At 46.7% G+C, this 16,804-nt stretch overlaps 1 protein-coding gene across 7 annotated transcripts in view; it reads left to right on the top strand.

Moving 5' to 3' along the window:
• The window catches only part of TMEM181 (transmembrane protein 181), a 72,016-nt gene that overhangs the window by 45,671 nt on the left and 9,541 nt on the right, over positions 1–16,804 (top strand). For 4 of the 7 annotated variants that reach the window (XM_082404567.1, XM_082404571.1, XM_082404572.1 and 1 more), the window contains 7 exons: positions 695–785; positions 2,105–2,226; positions 4,914–5,024; positions 13,242–13,322; positions 14,997–15,096; positions 15,593–15,747; positions 15,981–16,072. In XM_082404567.1, the coding sequence (XP_082260693.1) occupies positions 695–785; positions 2,105–2,226; positions 4,914–5,024; positions 13,242–13,322; positions 14,997–15,096; positions 15,593–15,747; positions 15,981–16,072 (752 nt within the window). The remainder of the gene's footprint in view (positions 1–694; positions 786–2,104; positions 2,227–4,913; positions 5,025–13,241; positions 13,323–14,996; positions 15,097–15,592; positions 15,748–15,980; positions 16,073–16,804) is intronic. The other 3 variants (XM_082404566.1, XM_082404569.1, XM_082404568.1) reach the window with 1 other exon arrangement.

Raw genomic sequence — 16,804 nt, 5'->3', positions numbered from 1 at the left:
TGTCTTGGTGGCTTTGGGGCAAGTCTCCGGGCACAGGGAGTTTCCCTGAGGTCTAACAGAAGCATTAAAACACAAAAACTACCCATTTACCTTCAAATAATGCTTGTCTTTGGAGCTAGGATCGGGCTCCTCAGGCAACTCCTTCTGTATCCCTTACTGTTAGACACCAGTATTGTGTTTTTCAGCAGACACTGCAGAAACGTCACTGGCAATGTGGTCCCCTCTAATTTCTCTCTCTAGGGCTGTTAAAGCTGAAAATGACAGATGTCAGTGACATGTCTGGCATATTGGTACTAAAAAAAAAAATGGTTCTTGTGAATATGAAAATATTTGTTGGTGTCCTTTATTATCTTATTATATGTATCATCTTACGCACTTTAATTTTTTTCTCCAAGATGGCCTTTTCTTGGTATTTAAGTAGGTATATTGTCCCAAGGCTATAGGTAGTGGAGACTGCCTGCTTTGGAAGTTTTCATGAGAGACAAGTGAATTGCCGCAGAAAGTTAGTCCTTTATTTTTTTGAAAGGCAGAATTTTACTTATATTGACTAAAGGAAAACTACATGTTTCTGTTTCAGAGCTACCACTCCAACCTTTTTTGTAAATGTAGATTTTGTATGTTAAGGTGAGACATTGGGTAGGCGCAACTGAAGAGATCACATGGATTTTTTAACTTCTTTTTCCTTTTGCCTCAGCTAAAGCCAGTTCAGATACTTTCAAACCCGCTGTCTACATATAACCAGCAACTATGGCTGACATGTGTTGGCGAGTTGGATCATTCAAAAGGTATGACGCCTGACATGTTAGAATGACTGTTTTTTTGTACAGAGCACCATATTTGAAAGGTTTAAAGAGCTTTAAAATCTTTCAGCAAGCGCTCAAAGATGGATTATAAGGTGGTGATTATTCTTTTTAATACCAGCAAGTTGGGAGCCCCTTAAATGTCCTCCAAGGAAAGTTATGTTGCAGCGCTTGCGGAGTACCCGTCGGCCCTCAGGGATACTGGTCATCCTTCGGGATACTGGTCATCCTTCGGGATAGCAGTCACCCTTCGGGATACCGGTCATCCTTCGGGATAGCGGTGAAGCCTAGCCCTGTGGCTGCACGGTGTAGGTGCTGCGGCTGCAGCCTTTTCCAGGGGGCTTCTGGGAGAGAGTTAAGTCCTGGTGTCCTAAGCCAATGGTTCTGTCCCGCAGGGACACTTGGCAGTGTCTGGAGACCTTGTGACATGGCTGTCACAGCTGGGGAGCAGGGAGTGCTGTCAGTATCCAGTGGGTGGAGGCCACAGATGCTGGTAAACATGCTACAGTGACAGGACGAGTTCCTCACAGGAGAGAATTATCTGACCTCAAAACAGCCATGGTGCTGAGGCTGAGAACGCCTGCCCAAAGCACTCGCAGTTTATAACGGCCTCGCTCTGTCCACCTAGGGCGACCCGGTCAAGCACCCTCCCTGAGGACCGAGAAGATGCTCCACATCGTTTTCTATGTACTGTGATTTAGAGGAAGCACTTTGGTTGAAAGAATTTGAAAAGATAACCCAATGACTGCAGTAAATTAAGTGAAACAAACGCATATTACAAAAAAATTAACCTCTTTTTATAACATTTTAAAAAGCATAAATAAATTTGATATCACTATATATTTGTGTGTCTAGAAAACAGTCTGGAAGGATGCACACAAACATGAAATTATAGTTTCTCTGGTTGTGGCATTATACGTGTTTAATACCATCTTTATATTTTTGGTCTTTGATATATTTAAACAATGAGCATATAATCAGAAAAATAATGAATTATATAATCAGAAAAAATAAGAAACCTGTTTTTATTTTGGTATGCAGTTAAATTAAAATTTATATGGGAAATTAAAAAATAAAGCTTTATTAGCCATGAAATATTTGCCCTTTTGTGAAATGAAACTTGGGGGTGGGTGAGAAACAAGTTCACGGAAGGGCTGGACTTGGCTGGCAAGTGTGAGCTTGGCAGATATGGGGAGGCTGGTGCGTCCCAGAACCTTCCCGGGCCGACGCGCGGCCAGGCAGGCACTTCTGCAGGTGTGACGGCCTCTCGTGGTCTCTTAACACTGGATTTCTTTCTTTTGTAGAAACAGCTATTCAGACAAACTTCACCATGACTGTTAAGGTCGATGGTGTAGGTCAGGACGGGACCACCATGTTCGTTCATAATAAAGTTCACAATCGGACGAGGACCCTCACATGTGCAGGGGTGAGTGCATTTGACTGGTCCGTGGTGAGTCATCTTGCTGCGCTCTTACGGAGCTGCTCTCTTAGGTAAAAAAACTGAGTCATACCAATGATGGCATGGAAAACCCATCTGACTGTATACACTGATACCTTGTAAATTCTTATACGCATACACACACACATGCACACATATACACATACACACACCCTGGTGCCTGTGTTTACTGCCAGTGTAGGCCCCTGCCTGTTGCATCCACAGATGACTTGACTGGCTGCCTGTCTCACAGGAGGGCGGCCTGCCACCGTCCTGTGGTCTTTCTTGATTGCTGGGGCCTTGGTTTATTTCCAGCTGTGGGATGAACTAACTCCCTGATCCATTCGGGATGCTGGGACCCAGGCCTCTTGGGAAGAGTGGCCTCCTCTTTTGAGCGTCTACTCCAGGGTGCAGCACGTGGCTCTGGGCTAGGAGACCGATGGCCCACAGTGGGAAAGGAGCCCTCGCTCTAGGTTTTGTTGATGCCGTATTCCGTCAGGACCCCAAGAGTCGGAACCAGATCCTGCTGTAGCAAGGAGGCCCCGCTGGGACCTAACGGGTCGTGGGACAGCATGCGTGGGAGCATCCAAAGGGATTGCGTTTGGTTATAGGATTCGGAAGTGGCCTCGTGGCGGGTACTGTCCATACACGGTCTCATTCCGTCCCCAGAGCAGGCCCACGAGCAGGAACTGTTGTTAGAGCCCCACTTCATAGACGAAGACACTGAGGCTTAGAGAGGTCAAAGCACTTGCCCAAGATGACACGGATCGTGAGGGACGGGACCAGGCCCCCTCCGCCCAGGCTCTTTTATTCCGAAGCCTGTGCCCTTAACACCCGCGCACAGCGCCTGGTTAGTAACAGGTACTGGACAGATTTTCCCGGCGAGAAAGAATTCGGAGCGGGAGGCTTCCCGTTCAGAGGCTGGCCGCTGGCTCTGGCCCCTCTGTGTCGACATCTGCTAGGAGATCCTGAGATGGGTCCGAACCGTCGCCCGAGGGGCCTGGGCTGCAGGAAGGCCGAGCTGACGGAGCGCCCCGCCCAGCACAGTCGCGGCAGCGGCTGCTTGCGCCCTGCGCCGCGGCTCTGCCCTGGCTCGTTGGGTGGACCCGGGCAGCGGAGCCCGGGGAAGCAGCAGAAGTGACCCGACTCTCCCGCGTCCTCTGTTCATCGCCCGTGCGCCCGGGGCTGTGCCAGTTTCTAAACTGTATTTTCCTCGTCTGTAAAGCAGGGGGTCACGCCTCCCCTGGGGTTGGCGGCGAGTGGTGAGGACGGAGGTGGGTTAGGAAGGTGAGAGCTCGCGCTGCTCGCGCCGGCGTGAGGGTCCAGGCACCCCCACCGCACTGAATAGACAGGAGGGACGACAGGTGTGCGGTCTGAAGGGACCACTGCACCAGCAGTGGCTTCTCCGTCCCGCGCAGACTGGGCCAGGAGGCCCACCAGTCCCCCGCGCCGTGCTCTTGCCTCTCCTCTGCCTTCTTCCCCGTCCCTTGCATCAGCTCCCTCTCCCCGCCCACTGCCTTCCTATCTTCTTAAGCCTTCTTACGTGACACTCAGGTCTGTTTTCCTACCCGACCTCGGGCAGTCCTGGCTTGGAAAGCCTTTGCTCAACGGCAGGGTGACTGCCCAGTTCAGACCCCAGGCTCCAACAAGTGCCACAGGACGGCCTGCTTGTTCTGGGCCGTGGCCAGATTCCTCGTGGCACACGGAGGGGCCTTCTGTCGGGGCCCGAGGGGCATGCTGGCCCGGCCACTGAGTCCACACCTAAATTCGCACCTGGAGGGTGGGTTTCCTTCCCCTCACCTCTCTGAAATAGAGGAGACCTGAGCAGACCCGATTCTTAATTCTGAAGGACGAAAGCAAGGGGCTCAGCCGGCCAGTGGGCACACACGCCACACACTTCAAGAGATCGCAGGGGACTCTGCGTGGGAACGACAGGCTAGTGGAGGAAAAAAAATACGTAATCCACTCTGTGCATCATTACAGCAGTTGCAGAAGTGGGCCGAGGAGGAAAGTTAGGCTGAGGGGTCTGATCTGTTGTGTCTTAGCTGACGTGCCTCCTGCACTAGTGTATTTGTGAAAGCGTCAGGTTTGTGTTGCATTAACTTACTTTTTTATGCAGCTGACATATTATTAGTTTTAAAATTTATTTTATTGAAATATAGTTGATTTACAATATCGTGTTAAGTTCTGCTGTACAGCAAAGTGATTCAGTTATACATATATACATTCTTTTTTATATTCTTTTCCAGTATGGTTTGTCACACGATATTGAGTATAGTTCCCTGTGCTATACAGGAAGACCTTGTTGTTTATCCATTCTATATGTAATAGTTTGCATCTGCTAATCCCAATCCATCCCTCCCCCATTTCCCCTCCCCCTTGGCAACCACAAGTCTGTTCTCTAGGTGACTGACATATTATTTTGAATTGTATGAAGTAGAAAGGTTCTAATGATTGTAAACCATGTATTATTTGTTTCTAAATATATCCATTTGGTTCTTTCTTTCTAAGAACTGGTTTTGGCTGGCATCTGAATTTTTCTGAGCTTCTGGCAAGTTCCCTGGAGATGATCTCTTGGATCATCTGTTGTTGGAATGTGTTACTTCGTGGGTCAGTTGGTTCAAGAGTGAGTCTTGCTTGCTTTAAAGACACAGATCTTCCTTGTGCATTTGCAGAAATGTGCAGAAATTATTGTGGCTCACCTCAGCTACTTGAATTACACTCAATATACAGTGACTGTGGGATTCAAACACCTGAAGGAACGCATCAAGGAAATGAACTTCACCGTAAGTATACCAGCTGACCACAGCGTTTCTGTGGCTCATTTGTTTAGCTTCCATTCTTTGTGGAATGACTGAAATAAATCACAGCATCGAAATCATGTTATTTTGGACAGGGGAAGACATGTACAGTTCTAAAAACTGTAGAAAAACCAGTTTCTTACATACATGGGACCACAATTGCTTAAAGAAACAACATGGAATTGGAAAACCATGGTGTTCTAAGATTTAGGAGAGAGAGTAGCCTTCCAGTTGGGAGGTAATGGAGAAGTTGCCAGGTGTACCCTCCAAGGAAGGCAGGACCGCCTTCTCCAGGCCTGTGAGTGGTCTTCAGACCCTGCCAGACCTCTTGGTGAAGGGTCCCTGCTCTCACGTGCCTGTCTGCCCCGAATCATGCAGCTCTGATGGTTAGACATTCCTGTCTCGTGTCCGGCTGAAATCAGCCTCCTTGTTCCTGCCACTTGTTGGGAGTCAGAATAATCATCAGGGTGACTAGGGACACGGGTGTTAGATCAGCCAGAAGAGCTGGGTTCAGGTCCCAGCACCACCATTTACAGTTTGACACTGTTGTGCCTCTGTTTCCTTATCATAAAATAGCTACCTCATACAGCTGTGACTATTGAAGGAAGGTGCCAGGGGGTTCCTTTTTTAATTTTGCTTTTTTGAGATGTAATTCACAGGCCATAAAAGAAGTCTATTAGTAGTCGCTTCTCATTTCTCCCTCCCCCAGCCCCTGGCAATCACTAATCTGCTTTCTCTCTGTATGGATTTGCCTGTAGTGGACATTTCATATGAATGGAATCATATACTTTGTGCTCTTTTGTGAATGACTTCTTTCACTAAACAGTGTTTTCAAAGTTCATCTGTGCTTTGCTGGTAACAGCACTTCATTCCTCTTTTGCCAAATAATATTTCATTGTACGTGTGTGCTACCTTTTGTGTATCCATTCATCGGTGGATGGGCTTTTGCGTTGTTTCCATTTCTTGGCTATTGTGAATAACGCTGCTATGAATGTTTATACACAGGTTTTTATTTGGACAAAGGGGTCCCCTTTGCTGAGAGGTTGTGGTGTGTGGGAGCCCTCCTGCACCCTTCGGGCCCTCCCACGTCTGCGATTCTCTGTTTCCCGGGAGGCCTCTGGAGGTCGGCTGGGCTTGGGGTCATGCCCACCGCCTGCTCGTTGTGAGCTTGACAAATGGTAACCGTTGTTACGGTCTCGCTACTTTTCTTCATGTCCTGTCTCTAGACTACCCAAAGCGAGTTTGTTTATTCTTCATCTGCCTGATCGCTCCGCAGGTGTTTGAAGAAGGCTGTCTCTGAGGTTTTTCCTTTCCTTCACAAAGCCCCGGGGGTGTGACTTCTGGACCCCTCAGACTCCAGGTTTCCTCCCCATGGCCCCGAATCAGCCTGGCCGAGAGGGGTGCCCCCCTGGGGAGGGAGCAGGTGGCCCCCCAGGTGCCGGCTCCTCTAGAAGCTGCATCACCTGTCGGACCCCGCGGACTTATTCTGCTGTTCAGCCTAGTCTCGTTCATCCCGGGCTCCTGCGGTGGGTTTCTCACAGTTCAGACGCTACTCAGACGCCCCACTCTGCTCCTGAATTTCTTCCCAGTGCTTTCAGCTTCCTCCCCAGTCTCTCCCGATCTTTGAGTTTGAATCTGGATTCTGTTCCTTGTTGCGCGAATGATTTCCTCAAACTCTGTCTTCAGAAGATCTGATTAGCATTCTGCCTGTGTCCTCAGGTTCACGATGCAGAGGTTGAACCCAGATGGGGCCTCAGACAGATGCCGTGAGCTCAGGCACTCTTTGGACTCATCTTGTGATAACATCTGTGCTTTAGACTTTGCTGTTTCGCATCCTTCTGATTGGAGAATGCGGAAAGAAAAGAGCACCGTGTTTTCCCAGCGAGGGATCGCTCCTTTCTGCCGTCTTTATAGGGACATCATCCCCTACAAGCCCTTTATCAAAGTGCTCAGCAGTTTTCCCCACAGGGTTTACCTCACCCCGGCCCTATTATGTGGGCTTGGGCCACTGTTTTGTTTGTTTTTGATTATGGTTCTCTCCTTCCTGTCTTTTGTATCTGTTTACATTTCCTCTTAAACTTATTCCTAAATAATTTGATACATGTTTCAGATAAACCTGGTTCATGTCATTCCGCCCTTGCTGGTCGAAGGCAGCCCACGTGATCTCATCTTAGGGCTCAATAAGGAAGTTGCCGTCAGAGCAGCTCTCCTTGAATGATGCCAACAGCCAGAGCTTTGTTTTGATAGCTCTCCTCGGCATCCAGAAAGCTGAGACGTAGGACCCTCGGGTTTGTGAGGGATGTCACCTAAGATTTTTCTCCATTTTTGGTACATTTCTGTATTCCCAGTAACAGCAGAGGGTCTGGCAACAGTTAGGTTTGTGATTGAAGAATAACAGCGTAGCACTTCACCAAATAAGAAATTCAAATGGCCGGACAAACCTTTGAAATGCAAACCAAAACATTAGAGAATACAAGAAGGAATGTCTTTTTTTTAAAGCCTATCAAACTGGCAAATAGTCAAAACACCAACAAGAAAAATCACATCTAGCGTTGGTGAAATGTAAGGACACAAGTTCTCATACAGGTTAATGGGGTGTAAATTGGTTGAACTTTGGGGGCCAGTTTGGCAATGTATCAAAGCCTATATGTGTATGTTCTTTTTGACCTAGTAGTTCTACTTCTAGGAGTTTATTCTAAAGAAATAATGAAAAAATGTCCACAAAGATTTATGTTCAAACATGTTCCTCATAGCAGGAAGTTGGGAGAAATCTCTATTTCAGCAGGAATGTTCTGGTTAAATAAATAAATTAGTTCTTCTGTACCTGTTAAAATAATAAACTGGTCACAAAGTAGGATAGATAGCACAAACCACATACTGATTTTTTTTTAAAAAAGAAAAGTACATGAATTAAAAGTGTTAATTAAAATTTTGTATTTTAGAAAACAGAAGACCATCTCTGGGTGGTGGGGTTAATGTTTATTTTCTTTTTTTCCCCTCTATTTTTAATAATGAGCTTTTATTAATTATATTTATCATCAGGAGGGAAAATTATTTGTTTTTAAAAAAAGCAACTGGTATTTGAAAGAAGAAGTCTAAGATACAGTCCAGCTGTTCACTCCGAGAAGTTCACAGCTACCTGAGAGAGTCACAAGTTCACGTTATGCCTACAGCTTGTCTAGAGATGCATTAAGAAATTAGAGAATCTTATGCAAAGTGTTTCTATATCTTTTATAAAATTGCTGTTGAAGGCAATATCCATTATGCTGTGAGCTCTCATCTAAACTTTCAAACAGAATTCCTTTGACCATTTGTTTTAACTCCTTTTATTAGAGAATGAAAGCTGTGTAGCTCCTCACATTTCTCTTTTGGTATTAGCTGCTACAAATCTCCGAAAGATGTTTTATGCTGAGTTGTAGTAATTACTAACATCCTGGCATGGGTTGCTGGTATAATTACCCTCTTTCTTTACTGTTTTACCTTTGAAAAATCCTTTAAAATGGTTTCTGTCTAGTCTGGATTTTTATTATAAACTACCTTCATTCCTTTTTGGAAGCAAACGAAGTATAATGAATACAATACATCTTTAGAGTGTCTTAGTGATGTTATTACACACCCACCAGAATGGCTAAAATGAAAAAGACAAAAAAATGTCAAAGTTGGCAAGGATGTGGAGCTGCCAGAGCTCTCATACCCTGCTAGTGAAAGTGTAAATTGGTGCAACGGAAATGCATAACATATTGACTAAAAGACATATTTAAACCCATAGACTTGGGTCCATTCAGTGACCACTCTCCTGTTAGGGTGCAGGCACTCACCACTGCTTGACAAGATCCCTGTGGACCGTTGCCCTCCTGGCCCCAGCATCACTGGGCCCACGGCTACTGGAGGGCTGCTGTCTATGCTGTCTGTAGCGGAGGGGCTGGGGCCCTGTCCTCTGAGCTTCACGCCTTCTCGGGCTCACTCTAGGGAAAAGGAAGACTTTTCAAACCCTTGGCACCAGCGAACGCCAGATGGAGCTGTGAGGCCGCCCTGGCCTCGGCGGGACACAGAGGCGCTTCTGCTCAGCAGCTGCTGACAAGGGCGGCCTCCTGGAGGGAGCTCCTGGGTGGCAGTGGTTTCCCTACAGCAGGAAGGGCAGGGGAAGGGCCCCAGGAGCAAGTAAGACTGGCCCCACCATCGCAAGGTATTGAGCACCCACCGTGCGGCAGATTCCAGCCCAGGATCCAGTCGGGGAAGCCGGGGTTTAATGTTGTCTGTCTTCTTCACCCCAACTCCTCATCTTTCTCCTCCTTTCCCCTATGAACTCACATTTTAGAACTATTGGGTTAGCCAAAGAGTTCGTTCGGGTTTTTCCGTAGGATGTTACGGAAAAACCCGAACGAACTCTTTGGCCAACCCTATAAAATGTGTATTTTAGGTTTAGCTATTTATGTATTGAGTAAAGCATTGTTTTCTAGTGCTAATTTTTGAAGTGTGCGAGTTGATTATTTTGTGCTCCTCTGACAGAATCCTAAGACTGAATCCCCCCTCCTTCTGGGGAGTCCATGGTTATTTTCTTTCTTAAGAGTTACAGTAAAAAAAAAAACAAAACAAATAAATAAATAAAATAAAAAATAAAAAGAGTTACAGTCTCTTGAGGGTAAAAAAATACGTACTTTCTTCACTGTTACTTTAAACGTATTTTGTGAGTCTTTTCTTGATGGTAACACTTCTTTTTTCTCTTCTTGATCATGCCTTAAAATCTATAACTAAGATATGTATTATACTTTTTTCTTTTTGAATATTATGTTCACATCAACACTCCCCCCATCATTTGCTCATAATCACTACTGTGATTGTTTTGTAAATGATACTGTTGTAAAATGTAAACAGTATAGCAATAATCATAATAGCTGTAGTGTTTTGGATTTATAATAGCAGCTATTATTTACTGAATATTTGCTCTTTGCCAGGCACTGCACTAAACTTTTTATATGCATCCTCTTATTTAAATGTTATGATTGTTATGATAATTCTTCAAAGTAGCTATTTTATGGAGGCGAAATCTGAGGTTTAATGAGATTAAGTAAATACGAATCTCTGACTTCACAATTCATATGATCTTAATTACTATGATTTCCACTTTCCCATTCACATCAATTGTTAATAGTTCTGCTTGCATTACAAATTCGTTTGTATGTTTTAGAATTTTATGTAAATGGAATCATACAGTATGTTTGGGTTCTTGCACTCAGTATAATTACTCTGAGACTGATTAGTGATGTTGGGTGTATCAGTAGTTCATTCCTTTGTGTTGCTGCGTGACGCTCCCTGTGTGGATATAGCACAGTTAGTTTATCCACTCACCTGCTCATGGATATTTGGATTGTTTCCAGTTTGGGGCTGTTATAAATAAAACTGCTGTGAATGTCTGTGTACAAACCTTTCTATGGACATGTGCTTTCACTTCCCTTGGGTAAATACCTAGGAGTGGGGTGCTGAGTCATGTGTCAGGGGTCTGGATAACTGTTTGGGACGTTGACAGACTGGGTTCAGAGTGGCTGTATTGTCTCACATTCCCATCAGCGGTGTGTGAGGGTCCCAGTTGCTTCACATCCTCATCTCGTCAGCACTCGGTAGGGCAGTCTACTTAGTTTTGGCCGTTCTAATAGGTATGTAGTGGTATTGCATTGTGGTTTTGATTTACAGTACTTTGAAAATATTGGTCTTCTGGTTTGCCCTTTTTGACAAGAAATCTATCATCCTGTCTTTGTCCTCTGTAACAGTTCTCCGCCCCTCCAGCCCCCTCCCGCCACTTTTTAGGATTTTTCTCTTTTACTTATTTAAGCAGTTTGATTATGGTGTTCCTTGGTATACTTTTCTTTGTATTTCTTGTACTTAGGGTACATTGAGCTTCTTGGATTTGTGAGTTTATAATTTTCAACAAATTTGGGAAAAATTTGGCCAATATTTCTACAAATATTTTTTCTATCCTCCTGCCTTCTTCCCGCCAATAGAAATTTGAGGACTCCAAGTATACATCTACTAGGCCACCTGAAGTTGTCTCACAGCTTACTGATGCTCTGTTCGTTTTTCTCTCTGTCTCATTTTACGTGGATCCTTTTGCCGTCTTCACGTCTGTGCCCTCTGTGACGTCTTTTCTCTCTGTCGCATTTTACGCGGATCCTTTTGCCGTCTTCACGTCTGTGCCCTCTGTGACGTCTTTTCTCTCTGTCGCATTTTACGTGGATCCTTTTGCTGTCTTCACGTCTGTGCCCTCTGTGACGTCTAATCTGCTGCTGACCACCCTCCAGGTCTCTGCTCCACGTGTGCAAACTCTCCTCTAGCTTCTTCACGTCCTTATCTACTAATTCTGTCGTCTGCGATTTCTGGGTCAGTTTTGATTGATTAGTTTTTTCTCATGTTTCATATTTTCTTGCTTTTTTTACACGTCTGGTATTTTTGATTCAATGTCAGACGTTATTGATTGCTAGAGTTTTGTGTTCTGATAAATATCCTTGAGCTCTGTTCTAGGATGTGGTAATGTTACTTGGAAACAGTGTGTGCTTTTCAGGCCTTGATTTTAAACTTTGCTAGGTGGGACCAAAGCAGCATTGAGTCTAAGGCTAATTTTTCCCCACCACTGAGGTAAGAGTGCTTGGAGTACGCGCTACAATATCCCTCTGACGGTGCATTTTTCTTACTGTTACTGGCCTTCTGTGAGTGCCAGTGATCCTTTCAGGGATTTTCCCCTGGCCTCGGGTGGTTTACTCACTCTCATGCGCGGATCAGGATTCAGGGGAAGACGTGGGGAGGGCGACCTTAGGCAGGTGGCTGGAGCTTGCTCTGTACCTCTGTTAGTACTCCGTCCTGTGAGTCACAGCTGGTGAGCTGTGTTCCTGCACTCACAGCGGTGTGTTTGCGACTCAGAGACCACTGGGCTCTGCTCGGGTTCCCCCAGGGCTTGGGGTGACCAGGGGGTGCACCTGTCCCCCATCAGCTAGAGATCATGGCCCTTCATTGCCTCGTGTCCAGTGTCTTTGTGTGTGTGTGTGTGTGTGTGTGTGTGTGTGTGTGTGTATACATTTAATGTTTGAGGCAAATAAGGTGAATCTGGTGTCTTTAACTCTATCTGTTGCTCTATCTGTTACAATTTTTAAATTGCTCAGATGATTTTAATTCAGTGCATTAAAATGGTGGGGCTCCCTAGCCCCGTGCAGCGCCGTGTCCTGGGCTCTGGTGATGAATCTGGCTGGTAACCGAGGTGGGAAGGGCTGCCTTCCACCTGCTGTCAGCACGTGGGGCCTCATCCTTGCTCTGTTAGCCATGCACTTGATATGAGTGAGACTACTCAGCATGAGAACTGACAACCGTCATTCCACAGTATTTATTTTTGTCTCAGATTCATATCTATAAGTTTCACTCAGTCTTTTTTAGAACATCATACTTACATTTTTGCATCATTTAAAAATCTGTGTCTTTTAATGGAAAGCATGGCTTTTTCTAATAAAGAGATTGACAGCGTTGATCTTTGATATGAGATTTAAAAGCCAAATGCTATTACTATTATTATAGAATAATTTATCTGCCAGATTCATCATTAGTATGCCACCATTTAAAGCTATTTTCAACTCTTGGTACAAGGTGTGTGTTCTTTAATATAAAAATAAAATGTACTAAGTATTAAAGTTTTAGAACATGTAAGAAAGTGTAAGAGAACATTTTAAACTACCTGTAGTCTCACATTTAGAGATAACTATTATTAATAATGTGGTGGGGACTTCCCTGGTGGCACAGTGGTTAAGAATTCGCCTGCCAATGCAGGGGACATGGGTTCGAGCCCTGGTCCGGGAAGATCCCACATGCCGCGGAGCAACTAAGCCCGTGCGCCACAACTACTGAGCCTGTGCTCTAGAGCCCGCGCACCACAACTACAGAAGCCCGCGCGCCTAGAGCCCCTGCTCCGCAACAAGAGAAGCCACCGCAATGAGAAGCCCGCACACCGCAACAAAGAGTAGCCCTGCTCGCCGCAACTAGAGAAAGCCCTCGTGCAGCAGTGAAGACCCAGCACAGCCAAAAATAAATAAATAAATAGAAGACATTAAAAAAAAAATAATATTCCATTGTATGGGCACACCATATAAAAAATAAATAAATAATGTGGTGTAGTTCCTTTTAGATGAATTTTTTTTCAAGTTGTTTTCCTGCTTTCCATTTTAGTGGAAGACTTACGACCCTGCATTTTCCCACTTGGAAATTTGGTTCCGATTCGTCTTTGTGGTGCTTACCTTCGTTGTCACCGTAAGTACCATTCACCTAACAGATTATGTCAGAATCCAAACAAGGGCAAAGTTAGTTCATAAATTATGGTTATTAGAGTGCGGGAGATTTACCTGAACTCTGAGACACTCCATCCAGTGGGCCGACCTGATGGTACTAAATATTCTGTATTTCTGCTGGGGTGCTGTGCTGCAAGAATGCTGTGGTATCTTTAGTAAGTAAGCACCGCGTAGTGTCACAGTAATTACAGGTCACTGACTTGTAAGTGAATTCTCATCGGTGTGCAGTGAGAAGTGCCATTTAACCTGTGTGGAAGGGATTCTGCCTTGTTTGAATGACCTTCTCTGAGTGCAGATACAGCACGTTCTTGGGTTTTTACATTTGGAAAAGTGGACCAGACCTTTCAGTCTTTGGGCTTTTTCAGGAGACTGCAGATGAGGGGCTTTGGACGTGCAGGCTCTCGGCTCATTTGGGATCCGAGGTCTCTGCCCGCTGGTGCGCCGTGTCTTTGGGGGCTGATAACCCACAGAGTACAGGCAGTCCCCACAGAGGCCCAGCCAGTGAAGGTGGGAGGTTATAAATTGGAGGAAAAGGAAGTGTGCCTGAAGGGTGGTATCCTGCCCCCGTCAGCTGCCTGCACTGTGCTGACGCAGAAGGTGTGACGTTTAGGATGTCCTCTCTTAGCAGTGCTGGCCGCTCCACTTGCCACCCAAGGAACTTGTGGCTTCGCAGACTAACTGTGTACAGAAGGACACAGGCTCACAGGGGACATGTGAGGAAAGTGCCAGACGGTGGTGATCTGGGTGTGGCTGGAAGGCAGGACACGGCCACAGAGTACCCTGAGAGCTGGGATGGCCAGGGCCCCCCCGGTGAACTCACTAAAGGAAAGCGGAAAACTGCTGTTTATATTTGGTCAGAAATCCTTGCTGTTCCTTGAAGGATTTCTGTTGCCTGGGATTCTGCTGCCGTACTCTGGGGCCCAGAGAGCTGGTACCCAGGGCCCCATGTTCTCAAACAAGAGAAATGGGCCTGATTCTGACAGATAGACTGGGAGAAATGGTCCACAAGCCCAGGAAGTCCAAATTGCTTAGGAAATTATTGGCTTACGTTAGACTGCAGAAAAAACAAAAAACAAAACAACTCCAGGCGTAAAAATCACAAATTGTATGATGTTTTAGAGTTTAAAGAAACCTCTCCCATGGGCCACTGCCCCTTCAGGGAGGTGTTTGAAAAGAAGCACATCGTCTGACCGTGGTTATATATAAGCCTCATTCCTCGGCTTTTCCTCTGGGAGCCCTGGTGCCTCCCTAGAAGCTGGTGTCATCTGTGAAAGTCGCACCTCTGGGAGCATGTGGCCTGTGCCCGGGGAGGTCCTTCCCTGCGGCTCAGTGGGAGCCAGCCTGGTAGAAACAGCCTGCCCAGGAGGAGGCTGGGGGGCCAGGGGGGTTACGGCCATTATATTCCTCGTCACCTCCTGCCCCTGTGAGAACAGCCGTGACCGTCTCATCGAGGCTCCTTTGCAGCAATTCACCGTCTTCTCCCAGTTGTCACTGATGGTCTCAGGGTCGGTTCAGCAAGGGGTTGGCTCAGCAGGTCTTGGCTGGCACTGAGACCTGTGATTCAGGAAGACAGACGTAAGGTGATGCTCGGCGGGGTGGGCAGAGACGGTGACTGGGGGCCTGGTCTGGTTCGCAGTGCCTGTTTGCTCACTCCCTCCGGAAGTTTTCCATGCGAGACTGGGGCATCGAGCAGAAGTGGATGTCCGTTCTCCTGCCTCTGCTGCTGCTTTACAACGGTAGGTGCCATGTTTACCTTGGCGCTTTCCCCTTTAACGTTGAAAGCTGGAAGGCATCCTGGAGGTGGCCTGGGGGCCCCTGAAGGAACAGGTGGTAGCGCCCCGTGCGGCCCGAGGGACGCGGCGGGCGCCTGCAGCTTTCCCCCTGCCTGGAGGTTAAAACCCGGAAGGGCCGCAGACACCGTCTTGGGACTTGGCTGAGGGTGGCAGCAGCGCTGTCTGCTCCTCGTGCCCTGCTCCAGAAAGCATCTGCTTCCAGAGCTGCGGCGCCGGGACTCCCAGGCCGCGGGGAGGAGCGGCTGGCAGGGGCAGACGGCACTCGGTACTCATTCCTGGAGCAATCTGTTCATTGGCTTTTCGGTTTTTTGAAAAAACAAGACAGCCTTTAGTTCACTGCCTTCCCCGTGGCTCTGGCCGGGGGGAAAGCGATCACGAGTTCTGCCCTCACACGGGGACGGGGTGCCCTGCCGGGTGCTGGCAAGGCTGCCTTCCCCAGGCCTGTCTGCCTTTTGCCTTCCAGACCCGTTCTTCCCCCTCTCCTTCCTGGTGAGCAGCTGGGTCCCGGGGTTGCTGGACGACCTCTTCCAGTCTGTGTTCCTGTGTGCCCTGCTGCTCTTCTGGCTGTGCGTGTACCACGGGATCCGGGCGCAGGTGAGCCGTCAGCACTTCCGGAGGCGGTGGGGGGCTCAGTCCTTCTGTGCCAGACTCTGGTGATAATCCTTAGGGTGAACTTGCCCTTGGGAACCTGTCTTCAGCCTCATAGTCAACAGGAGAGTGTGTGCTGTGTGGAAATGATTGGAGTATCTATGATCCGTTGTGGTCTGTGAGGGGGTAATAGTTTGCTAGAATTACTAACTTCTCTATTTCTTTTTTTTTTTTTTAAGGGAGAAAGGAAGTGCTTGACTTTCTATTTGCCTAAATTCTTCATTGTTGGACTATTGTGGTTGGCCTGTGTTACCCTCGGAATATGGCAGACGTGAGTAATTTTATTATGTGTGAAACTTCAGTCTTGGAAAGCATTTAACAAGGTGGACAGACCCAAAGTCGACTGTGTTTTGTGAACTCATCCAGAAGGGAATCTGTCACCCAGTGTTTCACGACTTGGTAGTGTGACTTAAACTGAGGGTTCATTTCTGCTTGAATGGCATGTAGAGATGTACACGACTCTTCTAGTCTAAGGTGGAAAACAAAGAAGACCACATCTTTTCAGATTTCTCCTTCCGAGAGGCAGAGACTCCATTTGTAGGAATGACGCTCAGGTTGGCTCCTGGTTCGCCACTGTCCCCAGATGTTTTAAGTTTCTCCTTTGGCTTGTGTCTTTAAACCTTCCCATCCTTATACCAGCTCCCAGGGTTGATCTTTAGTATTTTTGTCTGTCTGTAAAATGGCACCACCGCAGAAGCCTAACGTAGTAACAACCTGATTCACCCAAGTAGGATTTTCTGCAGAAACTAGTCCCATCTCAGGGGTATGATGTTGGCACCTGGCACAGTAACGATAGGACTCAGGTCGCGTCTCCGCTTCCCTCTTCCCACCCGCCTGTCGTCTCAGCCCAGTGTCATTTTGAAATGCGCTTCATAGAAGTTTATATTTACTTTTATTGCTTTCTCTGTGTGCTCATCTATTTCCTGGTGCCCATATAGGCCGTTGAAAAGGTGCCTGGAAAACAGCTCTTAAAATGGAAAGAGAGCAAGTATAGGGATTTTCG

Source organism: Balaenoptera borealis, assembly GCF_965194805.1.
Source record: "Balaenoptera borealis genome assembly, chromosome: 9".
Classification (NCBI taxonomy): domain Eukaryota; kingdom Metazoa; phylum Chordata; class Mammalia; order Artiodactyla; family Balaenopteridae; genus Balaenoptera; species Balaenoptera borealis.
The sequence above is the reverse complement of the archived record's forward strand: the minus strand, read 5'-3'. Positions and strand labels throughout refer to the sequence as shown.